Source organism: Pterocles gutturalis, unplaced genomic scaffold (assembly GCF_000699245.1).
Source record: "Pterocles gutturalis isolate BGI_N339 unplaced genomic scaffold, ASM69924v1 scaffold35040, whole genome shotgun sequence".
Lineage (NCBI taxonomy): Eukaryota > Metazoa > Chordata > Aves > Pterocliformes > Pteroclidae > Pterocles > Pterocles gutturalis.
The window spans coordinates 5,552-18,240 of record NW_010139399.1 but is presented as its reverse complement, the minus strand read 5'-3'; the positions used below and the strand labels follow the sequence as shown (position 1 = coordinate 18,240).

The following is a 12,689-nucleotide window of genomic DNA, read 5'->3' as shown; positions in this document are numbered from 1 at the left end:
CTGAACCGGAAAGAAATCCTGTTTCTTACACATGGGATGGATGTCCCAAGCTTCTTCTGTAATAGCTGGGACGCTTACAAGGAAGCTGCAATTCCTACCATGAAGCTTTCCTTTAGCTGAAGCTCTTAGAGGACCCAATGCCTAGCTAATTCTCCCAGGAAATTAATTATCTCTGAGATCCCTCTCTCCCTGTCAAATCAGCCAAGGAACTGGCGACAATAGTTGGGGAAGCGAGCAGGAAAGGAGAAAACAGACACATTATATGAACCCATCCCAGGAGGGGTTCAAGGCCAGGCTGGATGAGGCTTTGGGCAACCTGGGCTGGTGGGAGGTGTCCCTGCCCATGGCAGGGGGGGGCACTGGATGGGCTTTAAGGGCCCTTCCCACCCAAACCCTTCTGTGATTCTACGATTCTATGAATTTTGTTGCCTTCAAAATAATTTCTCTTTGTAGCTTCCCTCCTGGAGACGACATAAACCCATCCATTACCTCCACTCGATGGCATTCTCAAGTGACTTGAACGTTTTGGGACGACTCCTCAAGAAGTTCTGCATGCTGTTCAACGCATCCATGGCTGTACCTAAAATAAATTTTTAACTTTATGGCATTTGATGAAATAATTGTCAAATTCCTTTATACGGAACTGGCTACTAGGGAACACCCTCAGCGAGAGCTGCAGCTCATCTGGGATTTAACGGCGGTAAGGAAAGTACAGCTTGGTACTCTTAAGCCCACAGTCACACATTAGAGAATTAATATTTTAACAGGTAGGATGTTGAGATAGTAAGAGAAGGCAGAAACCACTCATCGGCACCATGCATTATATAAAAAGCCATCCTTCTCCCCGCTAAGAAGAAAGGATTCCAAAGAAATGATCAGGAAAATAGCAAACAGCCCATTTGGGAACAGCAAAAGGAGGGGTCACACTAGAAAGACTTTTGTGTAGGTAGCATCTGTTAGGAGGATGGAATTGGGTTTGGTTTAAAAACTGGGCAAAACTTTCTGTATTCAGGGATTTGGGATTAAAAAAAAAAAAATCAACGTGGAAGACGGAACCCTATCAGAGGGCACAGAAGCCCATTGGAGGGCACACACACTTACCTTCCACAACATCGATCATGCACAGACCCAGTAAACTTGGCACCAAGTTTGCGACCGCCGTGTGCACGGCGATGGCCCCCCCCATGCTGTGCCCGATCAGCATGATAGGGGGAGGAAGGTCCCCGTAGAGAGCTTCGACCACGTTTCCAACATCTCTGGAAATTGAGATAATAGCACCATTGGCATCTTGACTTTGATATATTCCTGAAGCAAATTTGTACAATGGGAGGAGAAAATACAGATCCAAGAGAGATGTCTGGCTCCAAATCCTCTTTGTATGTTCATTTAACCCGCAGGTAATTGAGACAAGTTTATTCTCTTATCACTGTTTCATCTAGGCATCAATACAGGAAATTATTCAAGCCAAGACTTTCCTGAAGAAGCACGACATTTCCCCTTTTATTAACAGAAAGTTCTCATTTAAAAGAAATCTCTTGAGGAGAACAGCTTATATTGACATCAGCTGGTAGAAATTTTAAATAAAAGGTGAGAAAGCTGTCAAATCCTCCTGCACAGAAGCCCAGACCAAGAAATTCACTGTTCTGAAAGGAGAAACCTTTTGCAATGTATTTATTTTTTGCAAGAGAGAAAACAACTGAACCCTACTGACTAAGGTGAAGACAAGCAACACAGGAAAAGAGATTCAGACTCTCCACGAGCACAGATACTACAAGGCAAGGGGCAATTTCCCCGTCCTTTCCATAAGGCACCTACTTTTGAAGCGGTTGGTGCACTACGTGAAAGGTGGCTGGTGGGATTCACAAACCCCAAAACAACAGCAGAACTAATGATTGCAATCTACTGAAGAGCACCGAACGCTTAAGACACCAAAACTGGTTTTCCTGACTAAAACCATTCAGAGGAATCGGAAGTCTGAGCAGTTTTGCAACTAGCAAATGGAAAATTAGTTAAAAAAAAAAAAAAGTTGACCAGTTTGATTGCTCTGTCAGAGAAAATTGCTTGAGGATTTGATTAAAAAAAAAAAGAAAACCAGTTATAATTTAAGGCTTCCATTTAAAGGCTATTCAGGAATAACTTTCAAGCTCATCGCAAAGAGAAGAGAAAGGTTTAAAAACAAAAGGCAACTCATTTTTCCCCCACCACGGCAGTGCTGCTCCAGATCTAAAAAATTCTCATTGTTTCATCCAGCATCTCTTCAGGACAATAACATGTGAGGATGTGACAAGCCATAAGCAGTGGCAAGAACATATCCAATGGAAGTCAGGATACATTTCACACATGACCTCCCCGCAACAAACCCGGCGGATTTGTTCATATGGAGGTTACAAAATCCTTCCTGATTTAATTGTAGTCACAGCAAATAGTCTCTTTGTACTAAATGTGGACAGAACATCATGTGCTTAGCGCTGGGTATTTGCTTTTTTTCCAGCTTTGTCAAGAGGGGGATTTGCATCCCAAAGCAGGTCGGGATAGTTTGAAAAAGCGACTCCCTCCATGCTTGAAAGTCACAGTCTGTGACTCATGCTTTGGGGATGTCCCAGTTCAAGGTGGGCACGGTCTGAACACTTGCTCCAGGAGCCGAGGAAGAACCAAACTGGTGATTTCAAACTAAAATGCCCCAGTTGGTTATGTCTGCACATTTGCCTTCAATTAGGAAATCTCCAGCAAGAGTTATAGCGTGTTGTGGATTTAAAGCCTTCACTGCAATGAAGCCACAGATCTTTAAAGTGAGTTTAAAAACTGAGGGCACCTAGAGAACAACAGCAGTTTGGAATCTGACTCAGCTAGAAGAGGTATAATTTCAAATAAATTTCAAACTGTCCCAAAATGGAAGGAAAAGAAGGGACAACTACCAGAATAAGGTGAAATGAAACTATCTTCCAGCTTCCTTGAATGAAGGTTGTGTGTCCTCAGGTAGTTTATTGGTCAATCAAGGAAAGAAAAGAAAGGTTTGGGAAAAGGGAAATACTGAAAACAGACCATAGGCTTCCTTACTTTGACATAGTCTCTGCAGACAGATCTTCAGGATTCCTAACTTTTGTTTCTCCTGAAAGAACAAAAAAAAGTGAAGTTCACATAAGCTAGAAACCTTCAGTCCCCTGAGGAATGAGAGCAGCCACTGTACGAAGCTTTTTGTCACAGCTATTAGGAGCAAGCGTACTGCAGCTACCATGAATAATTAAGAAACCTGGAATTAATAGGAACAGTTGGGACTTTTAGCACATTAGAGCTTATGGGTAGGAAAAACTCCCCATAACTCTTCCATATTTGCAATGTCTCTTAAAATTAAAGAGCAGACCTTATTTCTAATGGTAAAGATCATCTCTAGATTGAGGAGGGGGTTGGTGGCAGCATGTAGGAAGGAACAAGTCCACCACTGCCTCGCACAAAGGCACAGGGAGTCTCAGCTTCTGGCCCGTGAGGACAACTGGCTGCAGAGCTCTAGAAGCCACTTTTCCATCTCTGCTTTTGTAAAAAAATTGGGATGCCTTAAGGATGCTTTCTTAGTCATCTCGGGAGGGATTCATTACATCTTCTTTAAAAAATTAGAGCATGTAACGTGCTTATGTGATTTTAAATTTATTTATTTGACTTACCATGGCCTCGGAGATCTAAAGCCACGATCCTGCACTGAATCCTGTTAATGATGGCAGACTGCAAGAAAGGACAAAGAATATCATTTGCAAAGTGCCACACCCTGCCTACAAAAGGATCAGCAACACGAAATGCTCCCTGAAACAACAGCAAAGGCTCAGATGGTGCGACAAAAACCTTCTACTGTCACCAAAGTGGCTGAACCTGGATTGCAGGAGGTGTCACAGAAAGCCACCAAGAATATTCCATATACAATATCCTTAATTAACCAAAGCTCCATCCTTTCTACCATTGTTAACGCTGACATTTATTTCACTGTGCATAAAACACGACACGTGTTTCCTGGGATAAGGAATTCAAGCTCTGTAGCACCTCTGAAATCTGAAATGCAGCAGAATTACAGACACCAAAGCGATGCCCCCTCCCTCCCCAAGCCCCCCAGGCAGATGAAGCAGCTGCTTTGCAGCACACACTCAATTTTGTCTCTCAAAGAACAGAATTTTACAGTATGGCTGAAATGTAGAAAAACTGATTAGTCCAAAAGGGTTGAGGGGAACAAGTAAGGAATCTTTACAACACAATTGTGGCTCTGTTTGTCCCTGACAGCTCAAATTATTTCAGGCATCACAGTGGTTAAGTGGCATTCTTTGTTGAAAGGAAGACTTTAGCGTTAAGGAATCGTTGATTATTTCAATAACAGCCCTGCAGGAGTGGGGGAATTTGTGGAGAGATTCTTCATAGAGCCACCTACATCATGGGCAGAGATCTGAAAGCCACCCAGCCCTCCTATTTTGGTTTTTCAGCTATTCAGCTCCTAAACGACTGGAGCAGTTGCTCTCCCCAAAACCACCGAATGCACAACTTAATATTTCAGAGCCCCCTAAAGCCACCTTGAAACTTCAATCTGCAAGGTGCTTCTGCACCTAAAGAATAATTGAACAAGTCAGATGAGCAGTCTGCTGCTAAAAAATCAAACTATTCTCAGGAGGGAGTAAGGAAAGAGGATCATCCACACGATGTGAGAGAACGAGAAGCTTCCCAGTGCCCAGAGTTTTATCCCAATAGGAGTACTTCAGCCAAGAGAAGTACAAACGCATCATCCAGGATGTCACCAGCCCGATAAGCAAAAGAAGAAAGGAGCATGCCACTCCTGCAGGCTGTTATTTTATTTATAGAGTTATTCTCAATGCTTCTCAATTTGGGTTTCTTCTTTTTGGGGGGGTTTGGGTTGTTTGGATTTGTTTCAGGTTTTTTTTTTTGTTTGTTTGGTTGGGTTTTTTTTAAGCTCTGGTTCATCCCAAACATAATACTTGATTACTTGGGACAAAGTTTCATTTCAAATGCACAAAATAAATAATTCTATAGCAGCCACGTGAAGGGATGAGCTGACTGTGGCGGCAGTTTCTTTCTCCAGATGCAGTCTCAAGTGCAAGGTGGAAATCTACATGAATTTTGTGCGTGATGTAACTTTCTTAATTGCTAAGAGTAACATTAAAAAGCCAGTAAGGTACAGTGTTATAACTGCAATCACTCCTCTAAATTCAACTCTGGAGATTTTTTAAATGTAAAAAGGTTGCTATTGGAAATAAGGAGCTGTAGAGGGGGTGGAAGGGATTTGTAAGAAGCCCTTCCCTTAACTCAGAAAACCACGACTTCATACCTCTGCCTCCAATTCAAAGCAGTGACCTTCACTACATCTCTTGAAGGCACTTGTATATTATAACAAAACCATAAAACTAGCGGAGGAAAAGACATAAAAGACATCTGTCCATCTTGGCAACTAATGAGTTACAAGCAAGAAACTACAGGATTTAGGAAATCCGAGATTTAAGACTTAAAGTTTCAGAAGACCTGTATCTGCACCGGTCTCTGGGTCAGGTAAAGTCACAAATGACCTGTTTGGTGTAAAAACTACTAGTCAATGCCAAAATTACAGCCCAGCAGCCAAAGTATTTTTCTAAAGTGTCTCATCATATCGTAAGATGGTTTATGATTCCTCCATCGGGATTACTCAACAGTAGTCCTCTTAGGAATTCATGCGCAGTTGCTAGTGACTCTTGTAAAAGATTTGTTCTTTTTACCGTTTGGATTTCTGCTTAAAGGCTAAATTATCTACAGCCCACCAAACTGCTAAAAGATAACAGATACGACACAGCCGAAGGCACAGGGGAGACAGGGACTCTATCTATCTTGTCGCATCTCCATGAAAGTCATCCTACAGCATCCTTAAGGGAACTAGACAGCTCGAAGAGTTCCTGGCTTAAAAAGGTCCCAAATAAAAATTAAAAAAAAAAAAAATTCACACACTGCACGTGATTTTACTTTACTTGAAATCTTTTAGAAGTTTTCTTCCTTAACTTCCTTCTTTTTTTAAAGGCAACGGGTGGGAGGGAGGAATTTTGGTCTGCTTAGTCCCCACGCTCGCTCCTGTGCCACAGTTTGTGTTTCAGAGTTGCTTGAGCAGCAAATGAGATTTTTTGACAAGTCAAAGAGGACCTCAACCATGTAAAGATAATATTGTTATGACGAGATCAAGCTGTTGAACTTTTACTACCAACCACGAAAAAGCATCCTTCTGAAAAAAAATTAATACGCTATGAAGAGAAATGTCTTGGCACTTCATTAAAACACGCAAGCTGATAATTAAAACCTAGACGATAAATCTTTGCATGTGCTTTGCCTATTTAATAGATACACCCACAGTGAAATATTTAGAAGACTTGAGAGATTATAAAAGTTTTCTGAATTGATTTTCCTGTGCTTAACATAGCTGAATGGTGAGTTGCCTTCCACACTCAACTATATTTGCATACATCTATACTTTCATAAAGCAGCAGCTTACTTACAGTAAACACAGCCCAGGAGAGAGCAGAATGGCCTCCGCCGTGTAAGAGCAGTAAGACAGGTCCCTCCAATCCGCTTTTGTAAATTCGAAAAGTGTATGAACAGTTAAGGACATTTCATAGAGTTATTTAAAGTTACTTTGCTGAATGTATTTTAGAGTCTGTGATACTCAACAGGGTTTTGCTTCTACCCTCGTGTAGCCAAGGCCTCACTACTCCCTCTGATCAATGGGCATGGGCAAGCATAACCTGGACAAAACTTAATCCACTTTATTTAAGTTTCAAGAGTTGTTTTCTTGCTGCCCAGGTCTCCTCTTCCCTGTAATCTGTGCATCTCCTGTCTGCACCCTTTTCCCCCTGTGCACAACAGTGAATTGAAAAATGAGGAGGAAAAAAAAAAAACCCAAAACCAAAAAACCAGGATCAGCGTGCACTTTGGAGCATATACTTTTGGAGTATTTTCATATTATTTTCAAGGCAAAATGTCAGATAAGCCAGTAAACAAGACTTTTAAGGCAATGTAATAACTCACTGGAATTTACACAGCAAAGATGTTGCATTATGACAGCTAAAGTCCCCTTGGAGTATATATGCAGACACTGAAAAATCAGTTTCACTCTCACTAAAAACAACATCACTTTGAGAAAGGCACAGAAATGTGAGTTGCGACATCTGTGTTCAGTGCCCAAAGCTGTGATCAGACAAGTCACTTCACCTCCTTCTACTGTTCCCTCTCTGGTCTTGGGGTGGACAAAAGCATCCCTCTGAATCTAACCATGCTGCTGTGGTTACCGAGGAGGCTGTTCCTCGTTTTTCTGCTGAATGCTGCAGTGCCCTTTGGATCTGCTGGTTGCAAACAGTTCACGCAGGTGCTCCCGGCGCCGTTGCAGTTACAGTGAGCTGCGTCAGCTTAACCGGTTTAATCAGCTGGGTTTTGTTCACACAAGATCTGATGGAGAGGTAACAGACAGCCGAGGCAGACCAGCCAGCACCGGCTCTGCTCGTTAATTCCGCTGCTTTACGCATCTGTCCACAACCTACCACGTGGGAGCTCAAGCTCCTATTAAAGGTCACAGGTAACACGATAAATCCCAAATAACTAAGATTTGCTTAAATTTAGGGTGCTTATGTACATCACCTATCCAAATAGGTCCATTTTCCTTTTTATTTTACTATTCATGAAGCCTCAGGGCTGTGCACAGCCCTTATATCAAACACAGGCAAGGTGCACATCATGAAGAATTTATAGGATCAACTGGACAAATGCAGCCAATAAACGCAAAATAATGACAAGCTGAGCAAAACAACAAGGAGAATTTTCTCTTTTCAAAGCATCACATGCCATTGGCCTTAGAGAAGTAATTACCAAACTGGTATTTGGAGAGAAATAGCTCGAAAGTTTGGGTTTCCTAACAGCCGAGCTAGAATAAGCATGCTTAAAAACTAGGCAACTATTTAAACTACAAGGCTGGGTTATTTAAACACCGATTGAAATGTTTTCATTTTGTAATTGGGTCAAAAAGACCTGGAAGTACCTCTCAAACCGCTTTTGTCAGAGCTGTAGGCAGAGGCAGGACTGGTGGGAAGTCTGTACTTGTTGGGGCGCTCCCACAGCTCCCAGTTAGCAAATGGTCTGGATACTGAGCACGTCAAAGAGGATGACTGCCATCAGCTGGATTAAACAGTAATTGGAAGACTCGCAAAGAGGAGTCAGCTTGAAAAGAAATCTAAAAACATGAACATGTGCAAAGGGGGCAGAGATCTTGGAGAGGAAAGCATCCCAGAAGAGACTGGGTGCTCTTGTAACCCACACTTCTTGGGGGTGCGTACAGCCATGGATGTATGTCTGTGTGTGTACAGGACCAGAATTGCCTGGGATGAGCTGTAGAAAGGTGTTTAGAAATTTGTCAGTATTTATTAGCATCTAAATGTTTAGTGTTGGGGTGTATCTGTTGTACTGGTACTGGTTCTGAGCATCCAGTTCACCAGTTAATTGCCAGTTACCTGTTGTCAATAAAAATCAATAAACAGCTTAGATCGTGACATTGTTTAACCTATGGGAACTGATGAGTATTTCCCCACAAAATATGTTATTGAATTGTTGGAAAAACTTTTTAAAATTAATGATTACTAAAGAAGCAATGCTAGGAACTGACCTTGCTAGTACATCTTAACTATCAGCTTAGATTGTTCTAGTTACTGATGCTGATCCCTAAGAAAGAAAAAAATAGAAGATGAGAAAAAATACTCTACAAAGATGAAGAGAACCCCAATAAACTTGACAACAAACTTCAACATGATAATGCCTCCGTCACTGAGAATAAGAAAAATTCAATCTGGAAAAAAAGGATATATCCTTGCCGGTTTCATTTTCTACCACGACATCCTCCATAGATTCAAAGTACTGGCTCCAGAGCACTGGTGAAAAATCACGCTTTCTTCCAGGGCTGCAAGACAAAAAGGGAAAAAAAAAAATCAGTAAGAGGTATTTTAAAAATCCTTCATTTAAATTGGCATGTGGGCATTATTATGTTCATTGAAGAGACCATGCCAGTGTTACACAGCAGTTTAGGACCGGAAGCAAATGATGCATCAGTGAAATATCCATACGATTAAAATATTAATGATTTTATGGTCAGTAAGGAAACCCCCCTTTTCCTCCTATTGAGGAAATCGGAAAAATGCACAAGGAAACTAGTGGAGACACAAAGAGGAGAATATTTTCCTCGTAAAGCAATACCAATAGACTGACTAATGGTAATTTAAACTACACAGACCTAAGCCAAGGGAAAATAAAGAGAACTGGGCACGTAGTGGTACCCTCCCAGTACAGTCTTCCAGTTTGCAATGACCCACAGATCAGGTGCATCAAAAGTCATTAAATACTTTTGTATTCAATGGTCTTGCTCTAGCCTCAAAGCAGCCTGATGCTGACAGGACTGGGAGCACTCCAGTGCCTGGCACACAGGAAGCCATCCTAAATTTATGACTCAGCCCATGAATCATAATTAAAAAAAAAAAAAAAGAATACGTCCCTCTCAGGAGTCACCTTGACACCACGGTATTGAAAAGCCGAGTGGCAGCTCTTTGCTGAAGGTTACCACTAATTTACCAAGTACTACTTGTCATGAGATTACAGCTTTCCTAGAAATCTCCCCTCATTTTTGGAAGAAGTAGCATTCAAACTGAAAGTCAACCTGCCCTGATGGCCGAGCGGCTGGTAGAAAAACTACGGAGAAAATTGAGCAGTGTGGTATATGGAAGAAACTTAGAAGCACTGCTAGGAGCAGAAAAAATAAAATCCACCAGGTTTAAGTTAAGAGCAGGAAGTTTTAATGACAGCTCGAGTTTCCTGGAATTTCTTGCAAGGGTTAAAAATTTAACATATTTGTAAACAGATCTAGTATTTAAGTACTGCATGTAGGGCAACAGCAGGACTGCGAAGGAAAAGACCAAGACCAAATTAATTCAGCATATGCTTCTGTATTTATCCTGCCTCAGTTAAGGATAAGGACCATGAGAACAGCATCGCAATAAAGACCGATAAACACTCCTCAAGTCGTCTTCCTCCTTCTTCTTCGAGCTACCATCTGTGATCCTGAAAGTATCCTATAATAAAAATATTTTGTTAGGAAGGATGCTATCGAATCCAGCAACACAAGTAAAAGGTAGTGAGTCCAAAAGGCTGAAGTTATATTAAAAAAAAAAAAAAAAAAGGTAGGATCTTTAAAAGCTGTATTTTAATCTGAGGATCGTAACAAGACTGCGTAACACAGCTGCTGGCAGGATACCTCCACGCGAGGATGGGCTTTCAGGCTCCGGTTTGCTCCAGGCTCTGCACTTATTCCCAGGTTGCTGTAATTCCTTTAGAAGTTATCATCTACCTGTACAGAAACACTGCTTTACCGTCATCAAAAAAACAAACAAACCACAACCCAGGAAGGTAAAACCTGGCCAAATGCACTCTGACCACTGAAAACTTCTGGAGCTAGTGCCCAGAGGTAAAATTTCTTTTTCTATCCCATCATTTGCCAAATACTGATAAACGAGCACCGCACAGGTGAGAAAATCGTTAACGGCCGACACCGGGGGAAGAGACGGGGCTTTGGAGATGGATCAAAACCACTGGGTTAAAAGAGGATTTGGTGATAGAAGATTTGGACGTCGGTGCTACGTGTGGACTACTTTGTGTCTAGTAACTACTTCTACCTGGAGAGGTTTCTTCCCTTTGTATAAACTCCCATCTTCCTTCCCGTACTCCGCACACCCCTGGAATAACTCCTGAAGAGAGGCAGGAAAGCAAAACCCAGTTTTCCCAGTAACACATTTCCGAAAGGTGAATCACAGTCGTTATTCCCCATAAGCAGCGAGACTCCTCTTTAGAATAAAGCTAATTTCTTTTTTGCTTCCATCAAAAGGTGCAGCTGTGTCCTCTCTTTGTATCCCCGTTACTAACAAAAGGCTTTGCAATCAGAATTTTCCTGATGACTCAGTTGATGCAAAAAAATCTGTTTCTCAGGCTGATATTCACTCAGTAAGGCTAAAAGAGTAGTGCTTAATTTTGGCAGTGCCATAATTAGGCAAGATTCGAGCCCAGTATACAGGATGAGTAAGAGTGCACCATTTTAACGGTCTTTTTGCACTTCTCTGGGGGAGGCAATCAGCACAGAATATTAAAATGAAGCATGGGTGTGGGGGGTGAAAGACCTTCAGAGAAGAAAAAATCTCTGTTGAAGGGGGTGAAAGACCTTCAGAGAAGAAAAAAATCTCTGTTGAAGGAAGCTTCTTGTGAATTCTTGGCTTCCTAAAGAAATCGAAAACAGACAGAGCAGCTTTTTGATTTTGTAAAAACAAAACTCCGATTTCCCCTGATATTTCAAGAATATGAAACATAAAACAACCACCTCCTGAACGGTCCAAATTAACTTCTGTGGGTTTCCAGACTTCAGTATGGCTCTTGTCAAATTTCAATTAAATAAAATGAGATGTCACACACCTACGTAGAGCCAGAAAATATTCATCTCCTTTACTGCCTCAGCTGGTATAGCAGCAGGTACAGAGGGACTCAGCACCGGTCCTTTGCCAACAGATGAAGAACAGATCTCAAAACCAACAAAATCAAGTCACATACCCAGGTACAAGGCAAGAAACCACATTAAAAGGATGGGGCACGCGGTTCGGTGAAGCACGATCTCCGGAAAGCTGCTGGTTCATCGGCTGAGTGCATACACTGAGGTGAGAGCACGGTGACCCTGGTCATGGTGTGATTCTTGGGTACCTATGGACAATCTCAACTTGGGGCACAGACTGTACCAGAACTGCACAAGGCACTGGTATCACCATGTCCGGAATACTGTACCTGCAGCTGGAGCGATAATTTGAGCGCATAACTTAAGAAGATTCAAAGCAGTATAGAAATAATTAAGACTGGAAAAAAGGGCATCTAAGGAGAAGCTTTACAGAGCCTGAACTGGTTAAACACGCCAGGACTGGTGTAGGGCAGGGTGGTGGTGGAGGAGGAATAAAGGGGTGATCTAGGTTAACTTCACCTCGATGGCTCAGATTGAAGGGGATTTTTAGCTCATTTTCTCAAGCAGATGTCTTCACGAGGTCAGATAACCTGGAGAACTTGGTATCAGCCTCAAGCCTCTTAGGTTAATCACAGAAGGGTTTGGGTTGGAAGGGACCTCAAAGCCCACCCAGTGCCACCCCCTGCCATGGGCAGGGACACCTCCCACTAGCCCAGGTTGCCCAAAGCCTCATCCAGCCTGGCCCTGAATAAACATTGTACCTTTCCACAAAACACCTGGTGACCGCAGGAGGCTGGGCAGTGACTGATTTGAGAGAACCATTCCACTGAAGAAAAGAATTAGGATCTTTGATTTGTTATTTTTCCCAGAGCTTCTTTTTTTAGCGATAACATCAACACACATTCAAAATTAGAAACGAGCCCAACAAACAGCAGCTGGGATTTTTGCACCTTCCTATGCTGAAGCAGTATTTTGCTGACTAAATATTTAAACTGACGGAACTAATTACTGCTTTTTAAAGTATCCGGCAGACCAAAACAGAAATGGAACCAACATAATAACTTTTCTAGAACGATCCTTAAACTCCAAGCCAGCCAGCGTACTAAACGGGAATCACAAAACAAATTCCAGGCACCCTCTACAGCTGGTTTTATCCTAT

General features: G+C 42.0%; 1 protein-coding gene across 1 annotated transcript in view; it reads right to left on the bottom strand.

Annotated features, from left to right (window-relative positions):
* The window catches only part of LOC104469009 (protein phosphatase methylesterase 1-like), a gene marked incomplete at its 3' end in the record, with an annotated part of 12,870 nt that extends 1,156 nt beyond the window's left edge, over positions 1–11,714 (bottom strand). Inside the window, exons 1-7 of the mRNA XM_010083331.1 lie at positions 11,632–11,714; positions 8,854–8,947; positions 6,504–6,596; positions 3,660–3,717; positions 3,058–3,109; positions 1,102–1,256; positions 490–580 (exon numbers count right to left, since the gene is read on the bottom strand). Coding sequence (XP_010081633.1) covers positions 490–580; positions 1,102–1,256; positions 3,058–3,109; positions 3,660–3,717; positions 6,504–6,596; positions 8,854–8,947; positions 11,632–11,714 — 626 coding nt within the window. The remainder of the gene's footprint in view (positions 1–489; positions 581–1,101; positions 1,257–3,057; positions 3,110–3,659; positions 3,718–6,503; positions 6,597–8,853; positions 8,948–11,631) is intronic.
* Positions 11,715–12,689: the final 975 nt, after the last annotated feature.